The sequence below is a fragment of the Helobdella robusta genome (genome assembly GCF_000326865.2).
Source record: "Helobdella robusta unplaced genomic scaffold HELROscaffold_12, whole genome shotgun sequence".
NCBI lineage: Eukaryota > Metazoa > Annelida > Clitellata > Rhynchobdellida > Glossiphoniidae > Helobdella > Helobdella robusta.
In genome coordinates this window covers 3228761-3250070 of record NW_008703664.1, presented here as the reverse complement: position 1 = coordinate 3250070, position 21310 = coordinate 3228761, and the positions used below count along the sequence as shown (strand labels likewise).

Below are 21310 nucleotides of genomic sequence, written 5' to 3'. Positions count from 1 at the left end.
AAACGCAAAACAACTCAAGCAATAAAAACACCAGTCCAAACAACAGCAGCAACCACAACAACAACAGCAACAATAACAGTAACAACACTAGTAACAACACTCTAACACATCGTATGCACCAACTGACATCGTCACCACCTCAAGGACAAACAGCTCCCCAGCATACCTCACCAGGAGAATGTCGAACTCAACAACCGCATAAACAACGACAATCAACAAACGTCAACGCGGGAAATAACACAACTAACACGCCTGCCACCAACAGCAGTCACCATCACCATCATTCTCACGAAGGAAACCACGGCAAAAAGAACGATGACAGGGTGAAGCGTCCCATGAATGCTTTTATGGTGTGGTCTCGAGGACAGCGAAGAAAAATGGCTCAAGAAAACCCAAAAATGCACAATTCGGAAATTTCAAAAAGACTGGGGACCGAATGGAAACTGCTGACCGATTCCGAAAAAAGACCATTCATTGACGAAGCGAAAAGGTTGCGAGCTATTCATTTGAAGGAGCACCCTGATTACAAATACAGACCCAGACGCAAAACCAAACCAGCATTTCGTAAAGACAATAAATTTATTTTAGGATCGAGTAGCACCGCTGCAAATTCTCTTCATCATTCTCATCACCATTCTCACCATCACCAACCGCTGTACAGCAACAATGCCAACAACTCAAATAGCATTATATCGAATCCATCAACAAACTCATTCAACCAACCGCTAATGCAAAGGAACGCGTTAGATCAAACAACCGTTTATCCCACATTCAACAATTATTTAAGCAGCAGTAATTATTTCTTTGGAGGTTCCGGTGATTCAACCAATCATTATCATCGACAACTTTCACCGTACAACCAATCGAGTCTTGCCAATCAGTACGGATACTCCACATCGAACCCATTCTTGCCAGTAGCTTCAGTCTACGGAGGTCATTCGAATAATTTTCCTGCTTACGGCAATTCAGCATCATTTTTGAGTCGTTCCTCTTCAGAAACTTCATCCTCAAAGGAAGCCAGCCACAGCGCCAACAACAACAACAACAACAATACAACCAACACAAACTCTGTGAAACAAGAGCACGGCACCAACCACATCAACAGCAACAGTCCCCTATCCGGCACATTATCGTCGTCATCATCTCATCTAGGTTCTTTTTTTCCTCAAAACATCAACTCCGCCCGAGGATGTCCCAAAGAATTTTCCTCGATGAACTCTGGTGGCAGTGACATCGTGGACATGATCAACAGCATGTACCTACCCGGGCAAGGCAATCCAGCCGATTTTGGGGGATATCTTGATCCAAATAGAAGTCTATACCAGCATTACAACCAGAGATTTGTTTCGTTACATGGAGGCGATTTTTATCCAACACTCGGCACTTCGATTCCACCTCTTTCTCATTTATAATATCGTGTATCTGTGTCCGTTGCGTTTTGCATTCATCTTTCTAAAATTTCGTAAGTTGCTTTGTAAAATTTCTTATCGTTTGTAAGATTGGTACAACATGTTTAGTATTCGTACGTTATTTACTATTCATTTATTTATTCACTATATTGCAAAATACTCTGGAAAATATGGGGAATATTTTTTGCCAAATGTTAAGATTCAGTGTGTTTGGTGTCAAACCTTCAACAATATTATTATAATCAACAAAGTAAAGATTTTATTTTACTAAGTAATTAAATTTCAAATTTGTAAAATTATTTTATTATGAAAATAAATTTATGACAACCGCAATTTCAATTTTTTTACCAGTTACAAAACATCTGTTGTTATTTTCAGTCATGACGTCTTTACGACTGTTTACAATGGCATCCTGAATTAACATTTTCCTATTGAATATTCATTAATATTTTTGCAATTTCATTTTCTAGATAATTCGTTTTCGGTGGGTGTAATTTGAATACAAGAGCACTCGTAATGGTATAATTACGCACATATAAATAACGACAAACACACACACACACAAGGACACATTTAATCTCTCTCTCACACACACGCACACACAATCGCACACACTCCTACGTGCACATGCACAGCCACACAAGCCGAATAGATTTTTTTATTGATTTGCCTCGCATGACAAAATCGAACTCTAAACCAGCAGTATATTTTTGTAAAAGCCAAACGTGTTTCTCTTATTTATTAACATTATTAAAATCAGATGTTATTATCAATATTAATTAAATATTAATTAATTAAATCTAATTTCTAAATTCACTAATGTTCTTAGTTACGTTATAGCATTTAAAATTATTAAATATCTGAGTCAATAAATTGATGAACTAATAACATATTTTTTATATAAAGAATGCCACGAACATTTCAAGCGTGTGTGGCCTATGTAAATTTGCGTCTGTACTTTTTAAAATGGTTTCAATGAATTATTTATTCTATTTTCAGAAAAATTTTCATTTAAGAGTACTTTTACCACTAACCAAATTATGTACCTGATAAAATATTAAAACATTGCATTTAATTTAATTATTTAATGTTTGAAGTCAGCACTTGGACAAATTAAATTCATTTGATTTGTGTGAGAAAATTAGTATGCAATGCATTAATTTTCTGCGTTTTTTGTTTATACAAACATTAGTTACGCAAAACATTAACCAACGTTTAAAAATAAAAGTATGCTATTAATATTTTATAATTTATTCTCAATCAAAGTTTATGTACATAATACACAAAAGTCTAGTGTACATCATGTTTACGTTATTTATATTATACACAGTTTTGTACATTTATTCCGTTTCATTTATATTTATTCATCTGCTGGGTACGTTTTTTTTCAATTGATTTGAAGTTAGGCATGATTTTGTTCAAAAAGCAAACCCCAAAAATGCATACAACAGTTGTCTGATTATTTTGATTTTTTGTTTTCAATTGATTCTTGCCACTCTCACAAATCTCAACTGCTCATTTTTAACATTCAATAGAATTTTTGACCGTTACATTTGTGATTAATTGGTTCATGACTGTTTTCAAATATTAACCCCATTGTAATTGGTTGACAAATAAACTTTACGGAAATCAGTAATTTGTTTTAAACAATTTTATTTTATAAAAAAAATGAAATTTGAGCATCCTTAGCAATAAATGCCCCATTCTAGGTGTCCTCCAAGTTAAATTGGACCAATATAGAGAATAACTAAGTAAAATGAAACAACAGTAGTTTGTTGCAAAAATTACAACTAAAATAATAATTATATTGTTCGTTCAGTCAGCGTAAACAAAAAATAATGAATGTATGTTAAGATAATTAGATCGAAATAGATACATAGATACATAATATAATAATTTTTAATAATAATTTTTATGATAGAATAGAGTAAAAACTAAAATAAAGAATGTGCATTGAAATGGTCTAATAAAAAAAGAGACAGTTCAAAGCAATCTAAGAAAAACAAACCAAAAAAGTTTTTGACTTTTAAACGTTTTCAGACTCGAAGGAAGGCAGTTCCAAGTTTCTGGAGTGTAAAAACAAAAGTTTCTACTGTTTCTCTTGTTGTTTTCAATTGGTGTTTTGAAATCTTTTGTGTAACTTGATTTTAAAAGTTAAATTTGGAATCAATGATTACTCCCAATAGTTTAAATTGATCTACTTGTTCTAACAGATTGTCATTTATCTCTAATGACAAATTTACAATTTATACTTTATTGTTATGAGAAAAATCATATATTGGACGTTTAAATCATATATTTTGTTTTCATAAAAGTGATATTTAAATTATTTATTTTAGACAAATGGTATAATGACTCAGGAATGTTCACAGCAGAAGACTTTGGGCAATTCAAATGCATGCGTGGAATTGGTACAAAACGTGCAATCATCTGCAGAAATGATAGATTTTGTCATGAATTTGCACTATGTCGTTTAAAAATAGAGTAAAAAGTAATGGGCCGAAGACGCTGCCTGGTGGCACGCCTCTTACAACAGGTAAAAACTTAGAGTTTAAACCGTTTATACCCACGTACTGAAACTAGAGCTTAAGTAAGACTTTCTCAGCTAAAAACATTCTCTTTTAAATCGACAACATCGAATCTTTTGAATCAATAAATTGTGATCAACCAAATCAAATACTTTAGAAAAATCTACAAGGACAGCCAATGCAAACATGAAGTTATTAAGGATTGAGTTGATATCATTGCTAAATTTCAAGAGCGTATCCTCAGTTGATAATTTTTTTCTAAATCCGAATCGGTTACTACTAAGAATATCCAAATTGTTTATATAGGCTTCCATTCTATGTTGTATAATTTTTTCATATAATTTGGAAAAAAAGGACAATACTAATTGGCCTATAATTTGAAATTTTCTGATTTTGAACCAGATTTTTGGATTGGAATGACTTGAGCTTTTAAAAGCATTGGGAAAAAACCTTGGTCCATTGATTTGTTATATAGAGTGGCTAATGTGGATGAGATGGAATGGATAATAGGCAGATAATTTTATTGGGTGTATTATAATGATCCAGTGAATTAAATATGGGAAAGATTTACATTGGAAGATAATTTCTGCACAGTTTGTTGGCTCTAAAACAAATTGTGCATTATTGTGGATTTTTGCGTAGATAAGTTTTATTATCAGTAATATTATTAAAAAGATAGATTTTTTAAAAATCGTTGAAATAATTTGTTCTTTGTTTAAAATCCTCAACTGGTGTTTTGTTTATAAGGACTGGATAGTTCAAAGGTTCTTTTTGCTTGTTAATTAATGTCATTTTATTTCTTTTAGTAATTGAATTACTCAAAAAACTATTCAATAGAAGACACCGACATTTAAAAAACATTCAGTTACATAATAAAATTTCATTGCAAAATGAAAACAAATTTTCAACGAAGGTCGACCACAAACAACATACAACGGCACCAACAGCAAACAACGGCAACATCATTCAGGGCCGGATCTAGACTACGTTGACGAAGGGGGTCAAAATTTGGGAAAATTGATAGAAGGCCAAAATTGTGTGTTTGTGTGGCCAAAATTTGGCTAGCGACGTTTTTTTCGCAAATATTTGGTGAATGTTTTTCTGAAAATGTTGCTTTCATTTGTAAAAGCTGAGTTTTACTGTTTTTTAATAAAACCACTGCTTACAACTGCCATTGGAAACATTAGCAAACACCAACAACACACCAAACACACAACCAGCACATTAAAAACACCAACATCCACCACCCAACAACAAACACACACAAACAATACAGCACAACCAACAACAACAAACAACGATAAACAAAAAAAAATTTTTTGTTCGGTCACAATCAAACAGAAAATATAAAATGTAAAAATTATTGAACAATGACTGAGCGCATATCAGTAACTAAAACAACATCCGTCCGTATCGCTCTATATGTATGTATGTATGTATGTATGTATGTATGTATATCGCTCCATATGTATGTATATATGTATATATAAATATATAATTATATATACATATATAATCATTATTTAGTATGCCATACAATAAATATATACAATTACTTTGAACGCACAACTGAGAAAAATGTTTTAAATTTTTGCTCTGAATGCCGAGGTTTACCAAGTCTGATCACTTATCTGTTTGGGTAATGCTGGAATACGTCGAATTAATCAACAACAGTGTGCTAGCTAGGCTGCAACAACAACAGAACGATTGAGTGGTTGTAGCAGCAACAGAAATGCCACAATAAATAGCAGTAGCTTCACTAGCAGCGCTACAATTGAGTGGCAGTAGCATGAACAGCGGCATTACAAATGAGTAGAAGTAACAGAGCAGCAACAAATAAGTTGGAACTGTATCAGGGGCAATAACTGATGCAGCAAGTTACAACAATGGAACTTTGGTGGTGGCAGTACAATCAAGTAGCAGCCGAATAATTGAGTGCTGGCCATAGAAAGAGTACAATTGAGTTAAATTGAGAAGTAGGTAGGAGCAGGAGTAGTAAATTATGACGGATGGAGCAATCTGCTTCTTGACCTTTCATATTCTCGTGCAGATTAAAAGACGGCCTCCTCTTTATAACTATCATATCCGCTACCTTGGCAACGGTGAAATATTGGCGGTGGCCATCCAGTGTGTGTCTCCGGTTCTGATGATGATGATGAAGACGACGATGATGACGACCATGATAATGATGGCGACGACGATAATGATGATTTTGATGATGATAGTGATAGTAGATAAGGTGATCTTGATGATGATGGTTGTGATGATGGTTGTGAGGATGATAATTAATGTGATGATGGTCGGATGGTGATGAAGATAATTGTTGTGATGAAGATGATGACGATGGTGATGATGTTAATTGTTAGGGTAGTTATGTTGAGTTGAATATGTTTATAACAGGTTGATTGGACTGATATCAATGAATGAGGATATTATAACAACAATGATGGTTAAATTTAGAAAGTTCAATACAAAATAAGTAGGTCAAAAAATAATAATTGAAATTAATATAAAAAGTAAAAAATTATTTGTTAAAATATGAAAAATAAAAAAATAAACTAAACAAATATGAAGTAAGAAGAAATTTAGGAAGGAGCGCAAGATAATTGGGTTATGTGCTTCGTGATGCAATAACTTTGAGTTTGTGTTGGTTTTTGTGTTTGTTTTCATGTGTTTGTATGTTTGTATGTTTTTTTCTGCGTCTGTGTTTGCATATATGAGTAGAAATAAATGAATCCTTATTTGTGTTCCAATGTGAGTCTTATACGTATTTGAGTGTGTTTTTCAATTAATGTTTACAAGATTTTCACTTTAGATATACATAGTTCACACGTGCTCGTTCGTAAATTCGTTTGTGTTGTAACTGGTTTTGTATGTATGTTCAGTTTTGTTTGTTTGGGTTTACAAACTTTAACATATTACTCATGATGAGATTTTGTCTTTAATTAGGTTAAGGAAATAAAAATTGAAAATTGTATAAATACAGATGAACGGATGACATTGCAGCCAATGCTGATGATGCTGATGTTAAAGCTGCCGATCCTTAATTGAAGTCTTCGTTCGTATCTTGTTTGATGATGCTGGTTTAATTGAATAAAGAAAATATTGATGATTTTGATTTATTCTATGTGGATGAGTTCGGTTGGATAAAATTTGAATATTGCAAACCAAAATGTTACCAATGGCACGATAAGTTGAGTCACGATCACGAAGACCGTCATTTTTATCAATCAAATGGACTAAAAAATAAAGCAAATAGAATAACAAACAGGCAATCAAACAGATGAACAGACCAACGGACAAACAGATGAACGAACAAACAAACGGAGCGCCGAGAAATGTAATAATGGCCAAGTTGCAGAATCGCGCTATCAAATATTAAGACATTCGTGACCTTTCACGGGTTTGTTGACAATTGTCTGCTACATGCTCCAATGCTTTCTGGTCACACGTGTGCAGTAATTTATGAAATCTACCGAATTTCTAGCATTGGATAGTTTTTTTGGTGAATACTGGTAAAAGACCATAATTAATGCAGTAATTTATGAAATCTACGTAACGCTGTCATGTGACGTTCTATTTCACAATTTTTACCCTTTTCCGTAATAATAATAATAAATGTAATAATAATAACAAAAACACTCTTACGACTAATAATAGTAATAATAATAATAATTATAATAATTATATCAACACCAAGTTAATAATAACAATAATAATAAATGTTTATATATTTTGCAGGCGAACGTCGCAAGCTTGCGCACATTGTTTCAGCATTTCGTCTCAACAGAAAAAAAATGAGAAAATGTAACCACAAACGAATTAAATGTTTAAACTTTTTTTTAAATTAGCTCAATTCCTGCGCAATTGTTATTTTTCCATTGCGAGATAGAAGTTGGACTTCCTCAGCGACTCGGCGAGTAACATTTTTAATTCCAAACTGAGGCCATCAATCACTCTGAAATAATGATCATTGTTTTTTAATTCTATCTCATTAAAATATTTCATTGTGCTGATAAATTAACGTCCGCATTTATACTGCTTGTAAAAATGCCACATCATCATTGCAATGTCAACCAAGTACGTATAAATGTTACGGTAAACACAAATCGTGAATTTCTTTTGAAATGAGATCTTAAATTACGCCTTTAAGACTGATTTTGCGTGGACATCCAAACATATTTTTAACTTTCCGTTGATGAAATAACGTGTTTGTTAATGTTTGAGCAAGAAAATGAAAAAATGAATCTTAAATCATTTTCCTCGTGATCATCATCGTATACAGGAAAGTAGAAAGTATCCAAACAACGTTGACAAAGGGAGGAGGACAAAATTTTTGTAAGTCATGAAATTTGGTGAAGACAAAATTTGCCAGAATTTTTGTTGGCATGACCATAATTAGGATGAGGACCTGATGACTTTTTCCTTTACTCATTGCGCAAATTATTGGCCATGGCTCTGGTTCCCTCTCTAAATCCAACATTGCTTTGATCAGTTTAATGAAAATTTGCCTCTTAACAATCCACGATGCTGTTACAATCATATTTTTTTTCCAACAGCCTACTCCATTTAAGCAGTTGTAACGCTTCACAAATTACCCGAATAATAAACGTATTTAACAACTTTAAAAAATGCAAATAATGATGATAAACAAGTTTTTAACAAAGCCGTACACATAATCACCAACGACAGATTCAAACTTCGCCCAAAACACGCCACAGCACGCGAGAACACATTACAAAACGAGACAAAGTAACATAATGATCGGCTGAATGGCGGTCGGTGGCTTGCAGATAATGATGCTGACGATGTGTCTGCTTGTGGTCCCAAGCGTCTACGTTTGAGGTGAATTAGCGATTCAATGGTGTCACATGCACGAGAACTCTCCCTCCGATGCTCCATCATTCCATTCGTCTTTCAGGCACAAACGAACATCAGCACACGCACACAACATTCAACATGCCCAGCCGTTATAATTTTATAATTCTTTTTAAATTTTTTAGCAAAGATAGGCAGCCAAAAATTCACAGGTTTCTTGCAGGCTACAATTACTCAAATGTATTGAAAAAAATAATCGATATGACTTTTTAAATTGAAAAATTATAAAATAAATGTAACCAATAGCTTAAACTGGCTGTTCACACCACTTCAAAACAATTAGAAAACTCGAAGTAGAAACACTTTATCATCTTGGTCAGTTTCAGAAAGACCAACTATCGCCAGAGGTTTATGTTAATATATAGATATATTATACGTACCCACGTAAGAATTAAAATTAATCAACTAACTCGGTACAATTAATTAGCTACAAAACGTTACAAAGTACCATAATGATCGGCAACATAATAAGGATATGATAGGATATATACAAATGGGATATATATATATATATATATGTATACATATATATATATATATATATATATATATATATATATATATGCGTGTGTGGTGTGTATGAGTAAGTATGTTTAGCTTATATTTGTGCGTTTTAATACCTTATACTATCTGTATGTGTGCGTGTGTGCGTGTGTGCGTGCGTGTGTGGTGTGTGTGTGTGTGTGTGTGTGTGTGTGTCATAAAATCTGCCTTATCCAGCTGCGTAAACATTTGACACTTCCGAACAACTTGTCTGCACACGTGGAAATGTTTCGAAACTGGTTTGCTAATTTATCATTACAATTTTGGCTTCTTATCAACTGTGTATGTGCGTGCGTTTGTAAATGTGTTTGCCTGTATATAATTGATTGTATTACATTTCTAACCTACATTCATTCATACTTGCATGTGGTGCAGATATACTTGATACACGGTGTCCACCAACACCAACACACCAGCATTTGCTTACTTGCGCACTAGCAAACTTTCATTCCAGCCAATATATCTTGCGTATATACTAATAGTTTCTGACGTATTAACGCATACATGCATGAAAGTGAATGCTTAATTCTGCATGCACATATAGGTTAACTGCACACAAAATTGTGTCATCAATACGGTGCACACGTACAGGCGTTGAACGCGCAGCACACACTCACGCACACGTGAATACTCCCTCAATATAACACACACACACACACGCACACGCACGCACACGCAGATGCACAGGCAAAGCTGAACAATGAATGCGTGTCCTCTGGCGAACAATTCTGTCAAAACGACTCCAAATTAAAATACGCCTTGCGTTGTCGATTAAACAAGTTGATCAACATGTGAATAATGGATGGATGGTCTGGATGGCAAGTAGATGGCAGTGAATGGATGGATGGATAGATGGATGGATGGATGGATGGATGGATGGATGGATGGATGGATGGATGGATGGATGGATGGATGGATGGATGGATGGATGATGGATGGATGATGGATGGATGGATGGACAAACGAACGAACGAACAAACGAATGAATTAATGATTAAACGAATGAACAAACGAACGAACAAATAGATATATGATGGAATCATGATCGTTGGAAAGATTGTTGGATTGGTGAGTGTATGAATATTCAGATGGTTGTATGACGTTGTAAGTTATAAATGTAGGAATGGACGAGTTAATTGAGAAATACATAAACTGTTTTACCAAGAACGATTAATCAAAGAGAGGGTTAGAACTTGAAATGAACCAATCCATATTAAAAGCTTGGTGAATCAAAAAAATAACGCTTGAGATCACGGCCTGCCAACTTCTCAACTAACTAACGAAATGAAATATATGTAACATTTCTTAATATATTCAATAAATAATGTAATAATGTTGAGGATGATGATGACGACGACAACGATGGTGATGGTGATAATAATTATAAAGAATGCACTATGATGAGAAGAGAATTTAACTTTCATGTTATTTTAAATAGTTACAGACACAAAATGTAGTAGAATACATGGGAGAAATAACGGAATAAAATAGGACAGATAGAGATAGAAAGAGAGAAAGAAAAAGAAAGAGAGAGAGAGAAAGAGAGAGAGAGAGAGAGAGAGAAGACAGGAAGAAGACAGAGAAGAGAGGAGGACCTGGCTCTTTCAATTGAAACTTCGTAATAAGAGCTATTTAACGTCCGTACAGTCTTGATGATAATAACGATGGTGGTGATGGTGATAATGATGACGATGGAGGTGATGATAATGATGAGGATGATGATGGTGGTGATAATAACGATGATGATGACACTAATGTTGATTGTGATGTTGTTGTTGTTCTTGTGATGATGATAATGTCAACTCAACAACATTGTACTTTCTACTGCTTGTAACACACTTCACACACGCAATGCATTTTTGCATAAACAGCTTCTTTCATTTCTCCTGACATGAGTCTAGCAGTATGGGAAACTTGACATTTTTATAACCTCCATCCAACGTCACCATCACCATCACAACTTTCACCAAGATTCCCATCACCACAAAATGATAAGAGCAGACTCCTCGTGGCGATGATGGGTAAATGATGATGTAAAAGATGGTAATGATGATGGTGGTGGTGGTGCGTAAGATGACGTCACGAGTGGTTGTAAGGATAATAATAATTATTATATTGATTATATTATTAATGGTAATAATATTATGCATATAATGATAAATATTAAATATGATAAAGAAATGACCACGGACAAAATATGTTGATGATGATGATGTAAGAAAAGATAATGGTGATGGTTAGGATGATGACGGATAGGAATAAGAGGAGTAAGATGGGAAGATGATGATGGTGGTGATGGACAAACAAGATGATGACGAATAAAATGTTGGTGGCGTTGAGTCAGTTGCTAATCGTTCAAACGATAATGAAGAATAGGATGATGATGATGATGAAATGAAGAAGATGATGATGATTATGAATAAGATGATGATGGTGATGAATAAGATGATGATGGTGATGAATAAGATGATGATGGTGATGAACCAGATGATGATGGTGATGAATAAGATGATGATGATGATGAATAAGATGATAATGATGATGATACATTAAAGTGACTCATGTGTTGTTGCACATCGGATGAGATTAGCGCTGACCTGGTTTGTTGTTTTGTTTGCAAATTTAATCAGAGAATGAGAATTAGGATATTAAAAATTTAAAAAGTCTTCAGCCATGCGAAATAAATAAGCTCTCGAAATATACTTTTTTCATTTTGTAGTTATTTTACATTGATTAATCGGTAAAAAGTTATATAATCTTTGCAGGTACAATCACATTGAAACTTGTAAACACATGACCTGCCCTCTTGTTCAGTGGATAAGATAAAAGATAAATAATAAAATAATAATAACAATAATAATAATAATATACTTATACTAGGTACGTGATCTTGATAAATGCGACATACGTGACACAACGTCATGCAGAAAATATTTTTTGTGAAGCAGAGAATATTTTCTTTTCATTGTCACCTTTACTTCCTGCATATTTTTGCCTACCAATTAGTTTGATGGGCTTCACTAATGCCATTTTCCCGGTTACGGCGTTGCTAAGGAAGGGAAGAAGAATAGACAACTCTCGGAATAACCGGAAGTAGAGATGTGCGTGTTGTTGCATGTTACGTTCGCAAATAATGAGATTTTTTGCGGTGGAGTGTAGAGAAGCGTACTATGGTTATCGAGCGCACATGTGCATGTTACTTTCGTGTTATTGTTACATTTATGTCAATGTTATGTTTATATGACTGTTATGTTCATGTGATCGTTATTTGCATGTTGAAGTTACGCTCAGTTCAGATGCATTTTATGTTCACATATGTAAATGCAAATTCGTGTGCATGTTATGTTCATCCATTCATGTGCGTGCATGTTGATGTTTGTGTGGTTGTCATGTTCGGCTGTGTGATTCGCTCATCTGCACGTACCAAGTTTTCACGTTTGCAGGTCCATTGTCTTCAGTGTTTTCAACGAAGTTTTCGTAACCAATACTGTATTTTACATTAAAAACAGATACATGGATTTTATTTTCAGTTGAAAAAAAACAAAAATTAAAATCAAAACTTGTTCAGTGAGAAATTGAAAATGATGAAAAACGACAGTTCAAAACAAACTGATTCCCATAAACTGAAGTTTAAAAAAGTCCCTCGAACTAAATGTAGCATAATTTGAGCAGAAATGTCAAGACGTGTAACAGAATGCTGAACGAATCCACAGAAAGTTGTCACTTGATCCATCTGAAAACACGTCTGCGTCTATGAACCACATGCGATACGTTCTAATTGTACGCTATCGAATTTTTAAAAAGACTCACGCTAATAAGCGAAACACATTCAACCATTGTGTGATGAACTGACGAACGTCTAAAAACAATATCAGGCTCTCTTCTTTCACGTTTCATCATATATAGTTATCTATAAAATTCGCTTCAAAATCAAGCAATTGTTAATTTGTTTTTTCAGCACTTTTCAATTGAATTCAAAATAATTACGATGACGAAAATATAATTAAAGTTATAAATTTATTTTGAAGAACTAACTGTTCAGTAAAATTATTATCACAAATTACAAAATTATGAGTCTCTGGTGAATCAGGCACAGGTAAGGTAGGTAATTCAAAAAAATTATTTTTTAGTGTTATTGTAAAAATTATAATTTTAATATTTTAAAAGTTTACATATCAAAATTGCAAATTCGAATTCTAGCCATCAAACCAAACGAAGGATGGTAATTAGCACTTTAGTTTACATCTGATTAGAACTGAAAAGGCAGATCTGAGAATGTTTTCTTTTGTTTGTTCATGCATGTGCAAATCACTGAAGTTCGTTTGTCTCCATCAAATTCATTCATCTCTTCAATTAGTGGTTTCTATATTTCCTTCCTGTTGAGTTTTTTCAATGCGTCCAACCAACTTATCTATCGATCCATCCAAACAATTCATCTAACCAATGCATCTAACCAATACATTCAATCAATCAACCGATCTATTTTACCAATGCATCCAATCAATGCATCTAACCTATTCATCCGATCAATGCACCTGATCAATGTATTCAATTAAAGCTACCAACCAATCACATTCAATCAAATCAAATCAAATCAATCAATGTTGTACCATATACTTATAACACGTTGTAATAATAACAATAATAATAATAATATAAATAATAATAATAATAATGATGATGATAATAATAATAACTTATAATACGTCATAATAATATGTAGGTAGGGGTACGTTGACATACACATAATTTGATTGTACGTTACTTTTGTTGAATAAAAAATTTTGGTCCTATTAACGACCTTGAACGGATTGAACAGTACGATACGACATTAATCTGAAAGCGTTCGCGCAAAACAATTATATTTTAGCTGTTGCGGATCTCGCTATATTTTGAGGTTACATGCACCAGGTTAAATTTATACCGGTTTTGTCCTATCGTGTTCTATTCGTTATAAACTTTATTGGTAGCATGGAATTTTCAAGAAAAATTGCTCTATCGTTTTTCTTGCATTATACGCTCTACTGGAAGCAAGAGATACAATGACGTCATGCATCTATTTATAATAATTGATGCAGGGAGATTCCAGCTGGTGCTCCTTTATAACGCAAAAATCCTGTGTAATAATGTAATTGCTTTCTGGACAACGTTCACACCAAACGCATCATTTCACTTCTTATGTGTAATTCAACGTTTGATAGCGAGAGCCGAGTGAATGTCATTTCAAGAAAATGAAAAACGCTAAAGCTGCAATGACGCAAATGCTTTCAAGTTCCAAGTTAACGTTCATGTCAAGTGCTATGCTTCAAATCCTGGGTTAGATCGGTTAGAAACTTACAGCAATTAAAATAATTTTTTTTGATTATTCGTATGAAGCACAATTTTCATTACAACAATGAACAAAATTTTGGGTAAGGGTCTGCATCTTACACCCAGGATGGTTCTCTGACAACCAGTCCAATTCCTAAATACATTGATAAACATAATTTAAGATTTTAAAATAATGGATTTTAAAATAAATGTTTTTCGCAAATATGATATTGCTTCATTTTCGTTTTCTAACCTAATAAATAGACAACTCATCAACTTGGACACAACTTTAAAAACTTGCATTCTACATTTTATCAATTTACCTTAGAGACCTCATTCATGTAAGTAAAGTAACATTTAAAAATCACCTGTGTGATGAACACGTGAGACCTTCTTTTGTTTTGACAACGTTAAAAAGTAATTCTACCTCGGTCACTAAAATCTGTTAGAAAAAGTTTAATAAAGTTGATTCGCCATTCATGTCAGCAAATAAGAATAGTTCAAGTAAGAAAGATGATTTAGCAAATCTGGATTCCACCCAAATTGCCACCAAAACTAAAGCAGAAAGGTAGGTTAGGTTAGTTAGTTACTTTAGTTAGTTAGTTAGGTTGTGTTGTAGGGTGGAATCAATAATTAATTAATAATTAGTTACTATTATATAAAATCCTGGCTTAATATTTAAGTATTATTGATAGTACGTACAGTTAATTATTACTGAGCAAAGATGATAAAAAATTATTTTTAAATGTTTTTAATCTTAGGATTTCATTAAAAACTGCTGCCAAATAAGTTTGTTCATTATTTTAGAAAAGTTAGTTCATTATTTTTGAACAGTCATTAATCATTAATGTTTTTCTGCCATATTCTTACTTTGCTGTATGTATAATAAATTTTCCAGCATCTCAATTCTACCTGCTTATTCCAGTTTCAGCAAAATGAACTCAATCACGTTCATTATTATTTTCATAGATTATGTAAATCAATGCCAGCCTTTGATGTCCTTTTTTAATATATATTTAAATTTATGTAACATCATTATTATGTCTGGTTAGAACAATTAAAGCGAGCAACAAATATTAATATAAATTTAAAATTGTTAGTCACTTTTTAAATTTAGTTGATGGAATTTGTTTAAAAACATGTTTCTAATAATTGACTGTTGAAAAGATTTATTTTTGTAATGAACTTTTTTAGTGATCAGTTAATTATTCAAATAGGTTTTTAATATTTTTGAGCTGGTAAAATATTAACTGTTTCAGATGGGCTTATTTTTATAATATTGTTGATTGTGCTTATTAACTGATTAACTTATTAATTGATAAAATAAAATGTCAGTGTCATGTCGATGGTACAGTCATTTGAGCATAATGAAAGTTTCTTGGTTGGTCAGGGCATTAAGAGTAAATCCAAAGCAATTCATTCATCCAGATCATCAGATGCTTCAAGTCATCACACCAAAACATTGAAAAACAATCAAACCAAGCAGGAAACCAAACGGAGACATGTAGGTTTCTAAAGTTAATTTTTCATCTCTTGAAAAAAATTATCTGTTTTCAGTAGATGATGTTAAATATTTTTAAGTGCCAATTTTTATAAAAATAAGTTTATACCATGCACATTTTTACACATTTTTATATTTGGTAGTAACATTTTTGCTCTAAGGTGATTGGACCGACATTCAAATCCAGAAATGATGATTTTCACAAGATTTTCACATCAGTTAGCCCAAGTGAAAAAATAATTTCAGGTTGTTGTTGCAATGTTTTACCAAAGATGCTTAATTTTTTTATATGTGTCATGAAAATATTGAATTACTAATAAACTATATTCCTAGATTATTCTTGTGCACTACAAATGGACATTTTATTTCATGGTCGCATGTATATAAGTGAAAACCACCTGGGGTTCTATGTTTACCTGTTCAGAAAAGAAACCAAAGTGAGGATTGTTTTATCCTATTTTTTAAACATTAAACTGCCATTATTAATGTGCACTGCATTTCTGTTGATTATATTATCTATTACACAAGCTTTTCTGTGATTGTTCATTAGAAGTTTAATAAATATTTATTTAGCATTTTAAACCTCACAATAAACTTTTATTTGTGGTATAAATGGTTATATTTAAAATCAGACTTACCAAGTTATGTATTATCAATTGAATGTAAGACTTTGGAATATTATAACTTCTATAATTTATTGAAGCCTTCACTATTTTACTTTCAATTTTAAAGATTCTCATAAAATGGATTGATGTAATCAAAATAAAAAGAGAAAAGACGGCAAAATTGATTCCAAATGCAATTCTTCTTGTGACTCATTCTGATAAATACTGCTTCACATCTCTGGCCATGCGAGACAAAACGTTTCTTTTAATGAGGGAGTTGTGGCAGAACTCATTCAGTAACTATGTAAGTATTTTGTATTATTTCTGTTTTATATTTTGGTGTTTTCTTTTGTATCATTGTTTTAAACTTTCTGTTGTTATCTTTATGTTTTGCATTTCTGCATCTATCAATTTGATCTAATGGTAAAATTGCTACTTCATAAATAATTTTATCTATTTTTTTGTACCAGTTTTATTTATATGTTTTTACATTCAGAAAAATGGTTATTTTAATTGTTATGTTGAACTTCAACAACTTTGTTTAGAAGCTGACGAATGTAGATTTGTGGTTGTGGAGGTATTATAACTATGGAGATGAGTTGGGCTTGAATGACGAAGCTGACAGTAACAGATTATTCTCAAGAAGTATCTCACATAATGATGGCAGTTCTGCCGATTGCAAAAAAATTTCAAGCAGTCCCACAATTTATGACGAAGGTGCCGATGATTCTCTCAGGTTCAAAGTGACCGCACTGGATAGGTCACAGTTTTATTGTCGAGTTCAAAAACAGTTGAAACTTCTTCAATTGGAAACTACGAACAAGATTGTAAGTTGAGTTTATTTTAACATAATTGAAAAATTTTGCTTAGTTTAAGCTAAAGTATGTATGCAGCAACGGATCGATGGGACCGTGCGAGCCAGTGCACCCGTTTGAGCGTTATTTGTATTAAACGTTAGAAATGTTCGTTGTTTTGACAAAAAAGTAGTGTTTTGAAGGAAAAATAGACATTATAAGCCCAAAAATGGTCGTAAGTTAACAAATTTAGACCACTATTACCAAGAAAATTGAAACATTTTCCAAACAAATTTGAATATTGAATTTTTTTTCTAAATTTGAAAATCTTGGTTTTTTGGCTTTCCCATGAAAGTTGTCTTTTGCCACTGTTTTATTCCAAATATTTTAACAACATAACAAAGTAAAGTTTCATATTCTATTTTTTTGGTTAAATTCTGTTTTACCGTCTTTAATATTACACGCACTCGGCCAAACGTTACTTTAATGTTGACATTTATAGAAATAACTTTAATAAATGGATAATTTTAATTTTGATATTGATGTTTTAATAATTTTTGAAGCATAAAATATATTTGATTTAAAAGATAATAAAGATATTTCGCCTAACTCTGCCGCCATACTAATTATTCTATATTAATTATTTTTATAATGTTAGACTTTTATAATAGTCTTTATTTGAATTGGTCTTTGTTAAAATGTCGTCTTTGAAAACCAGCCAGCTAGTTATCTCCTCAATACCATCTCGAATCACACAACGAGCATAACATAATTTAGAAAATTTAATTCAGTGAATTATTACCGTTTCGAAATATGGAATCGGATCTCTATTGCTAGTCGACTGTCGAACGAATAAAAAAAAGTGATTTCCGAAAAATGTTGATGACACTTCAGATTGTCACTTTGTCGGACACTTCCACGCCATCTTTTTCCAATAGAGAGTTGCAGTCAATTTCTATAAACGAATCAGCGAGGCAGTAATTTTGAAAATGAAAAACAAAAAGTTATTACGCTTCCCTGAAGAATTTCGTTATCGTGTCCCATTCATTTTCATCTTGAAATGATATGATTGATACAGGCAGTGGCAGATCTAAGGGGCCGGGAGGCTTTGGCTTTCCCCGCTGTGATCAGTATTTTTATTGAAGATCAGTAAAACTCAATTTGCACACACAATTTTATATCAACAAGGTCACCAGCCTAAGTTTGGCCACTCCACCACAAATTTTGGCTCCGTCAAAATTAAAAAAAAAGTTAAAAATTTGGCCACGCTATCACAAATTTTGGCCCACACCGTCAAAGTTGTCTAGATCCGCACTATGTATGGTCTTAGCCCGGACTTGGTGTTCGATCATTATAAACTTTTATATGCTATGCTAAATTATGTAACCAGTATATTTGTTGTGTCTAAACATATATCATAATTTGGGATACCGTTTTTATAAATAAATAAATATCACTGAAAGATTCGATTTGAATTATTATTTATCATTCATATTTTAAAAACCGTTATCGTTGCTCGCAGCAGCCTTGTCTCAACGCATGCTGTTCTACTGGTGTGTTATAATTATTGCATCAATGTAAAAGAACTTCAAAAATGTGTTTTTCTTTGCATATTGTGGCGTCGTGCCCGATCATTAGATGTTGGTAATGATATCCAACTCGTGTGCCATTCTGGCAATTGTTGTTTTTGTGAGTTGTTGTTTTTGTGAGGTACAGGTTCATCAAGTCAATTAATCAACTAACTAATTTCTAAAGAGCTGTTTTGTCGGTGTTAACAGCGCTTGTTAATTAGTTTTGTAATGGATGGGTCCTGAGATCCACTTTGAACTTCATATGTAATAGAGAAGTAGTTTGAGAATGAGGAAGTGAATTTCAGAGAAAAAGACCAGAAAAACGAGAAGCAGATATAGCGTAAGTCTGTATAACACGAATTACGAAAAAATGAAGGCTAGAAGACTAGGGTGTCGGATGTGGATAAAAGGTTTTTGCTGCTTCTTGATTTAAAACTTTCTGACTCCGAGTAAACTTGAGAATGAATTGGAAACTGTATATTATTCTAATTTTAATAAAATAAATAATCACAAGTATTTGGTTAGAAATATTGAGAAATGTTACAAAAAACTATCCAACGCTAGAAATTTGGTAGGTTTCTTAAATTACAGAATTAATTTTTGGTTTTTTACCAGTATATATATATATTATATATATATATATTTTATATATGTATATATATATATATACATGCATATATTGTTAATTATGTTTTATAAGTTAGTTTGGACAACATTTTTTTATGATAAATTAAAACATTTCAACTTCGTTCAGTAAACAGTCAAGTTCTTTATTGATGTCTGCGAATTGGGCATTTTAATGGAACAGAAAAGATGAATTTTTAATTCATTACAACTGAAATAAAAATTAATTAAAAAAATTATTGGCGCCACCTTAAGAAATGTTGTATTGCTTAGTACTTTTTAATAAAGAAAAATGTCGGATTTGGATATGGATTTAGCTATTAATAACACTTTGTTTCGTGAAGGCATCACGCTAAGAGTAGAATTATTGTTTCAATTTAATTAAATGCTAAAACTTAATTAAAATTTTGTCACCGGAAGTGGACAAATGTGATTTGAAGCAGCTCAACACGTACATCCGAATGTGTGTAGGTTTGTTGTTTCTGCTGGGTATGTTCAAATTGAACAGAGGTTTATAATATTAGTAATAATAATACTTATAAGTATTTTTTTTACTATTGTTGTGTTTTTTTTTGTTTATTTGTGTTCGTGTACTATGACATGCTCGCAATAATTAAGTGACGCACACGTAGAATTTGTGGTGCAAATGAATGAATTTAAGACAAATAAATAAGATAATATAAAATGGAAATAAATAATATATATATATATATATATATATATAAATATATATATATATATTCTATAAATTCTACCGAATGTTTGGCGTTAATATGTTTGTAGTTCGTTTTTTCGATTTTTCTCACTAAAGTTTTTTGGTGAACGTTTAGTTTATTAAAATTCAAAATAAACTTATTTTTCGAATTCATGCTGCAAATAAGGCCATATTTCGATTCCGAATAAATCATCGTCAGTGCTCCTTGCTGTATATATAGGGAAATATTGACTTTGTCAAGATTAACTTTGACGTTGTAAAAATTAACTTTGGTGTTGTAAAATTGAACTTTGATGCGAATTAGGTGTCTGGTTTCTTAATTGGCTGGTCATCTTCTTTGGTCTCCTTTCCTTCATCGATAGTATCATATTCTTCTTTGTCACTATTTACGATGCTAGTTTTTATTACTTCTTTGTTTTCGTTGTTGGTTAAGCGCCGGGTTGGAAGTGAGGTTGTCATTTTTTGCTGTATATTTATTTTTGGTTTATTGATGTCGATTAGGACTGCTTCTGCAATTTTAAGATGCGTTTAGTTGCTGTTCTGGTATATTACTTTGGTGTTGCTGTCGAGGATTTCACGGCTAATTGTGATTGAGTGTGTTGAGTCCAAATGAGATTTGATAGCACCACTCTGTTTATGCATCGTAAGCCTTTTAGTCAGTGAGGTAGTAGTAATCCCGATATATGAGTCATGTTGACGTGCACAGCCGTCAAAGGGGCAATTAAATTCATATATTACGTGATTACGCTTTAACTCAGAGTTATCTCTAGGACTGCAGTTGTTTTTCAGTATTAGGTGAGACGTCTTTTTATTGTTGTAATAAATTCGGAGT

At 32.5% G+C, this 21310-nt stretch overlaps 2 protein-coding genes across 2 annotated transcripts; both read left to right on the top strand.

The window, feature by feature from the left end:
• Nucleotides 1-293: 293 nt before the first annotated feature.
• HELRODRAFT_153186 (hypothetical protein) lies at nt 294-572 on the top strand (the record flags this gene model as incomplete). The annotated part of the gene is made up of 1 exon (XM_009013693.1): nt 294-572. A coding segment is annotated over one exon (279 nt), but the record flags the coding sequence as incomplete, so codon positions are not given.
• A 14504-nt stretch (nt 573-15076) lies between these two features.
• Nucleotides 15077-18256, top strand: HELRODRAFT_109459 (hypothetical protein). Its single transcript, XM_009013692.1, has 6 exons — nt 15077-15236; nt 16004-16172; nt 16331-16415; nt 16503-16606; nt 16902-17078; nt 17320-18256. The coding sequence occupies exons 1-6, from the start codon at nt 15148-15150 to the stop codon at nt 17608-17610; spliced, it is 915 nt and encodes a 304-aa protein (XP_009011940.1). The 5' UTR covers nt 15077-15147; the 3' UTR covers nt 17611-18256.
• The last annotated feature ends 3054 nt before the right edge of the window (nt 18257-21310 follow it).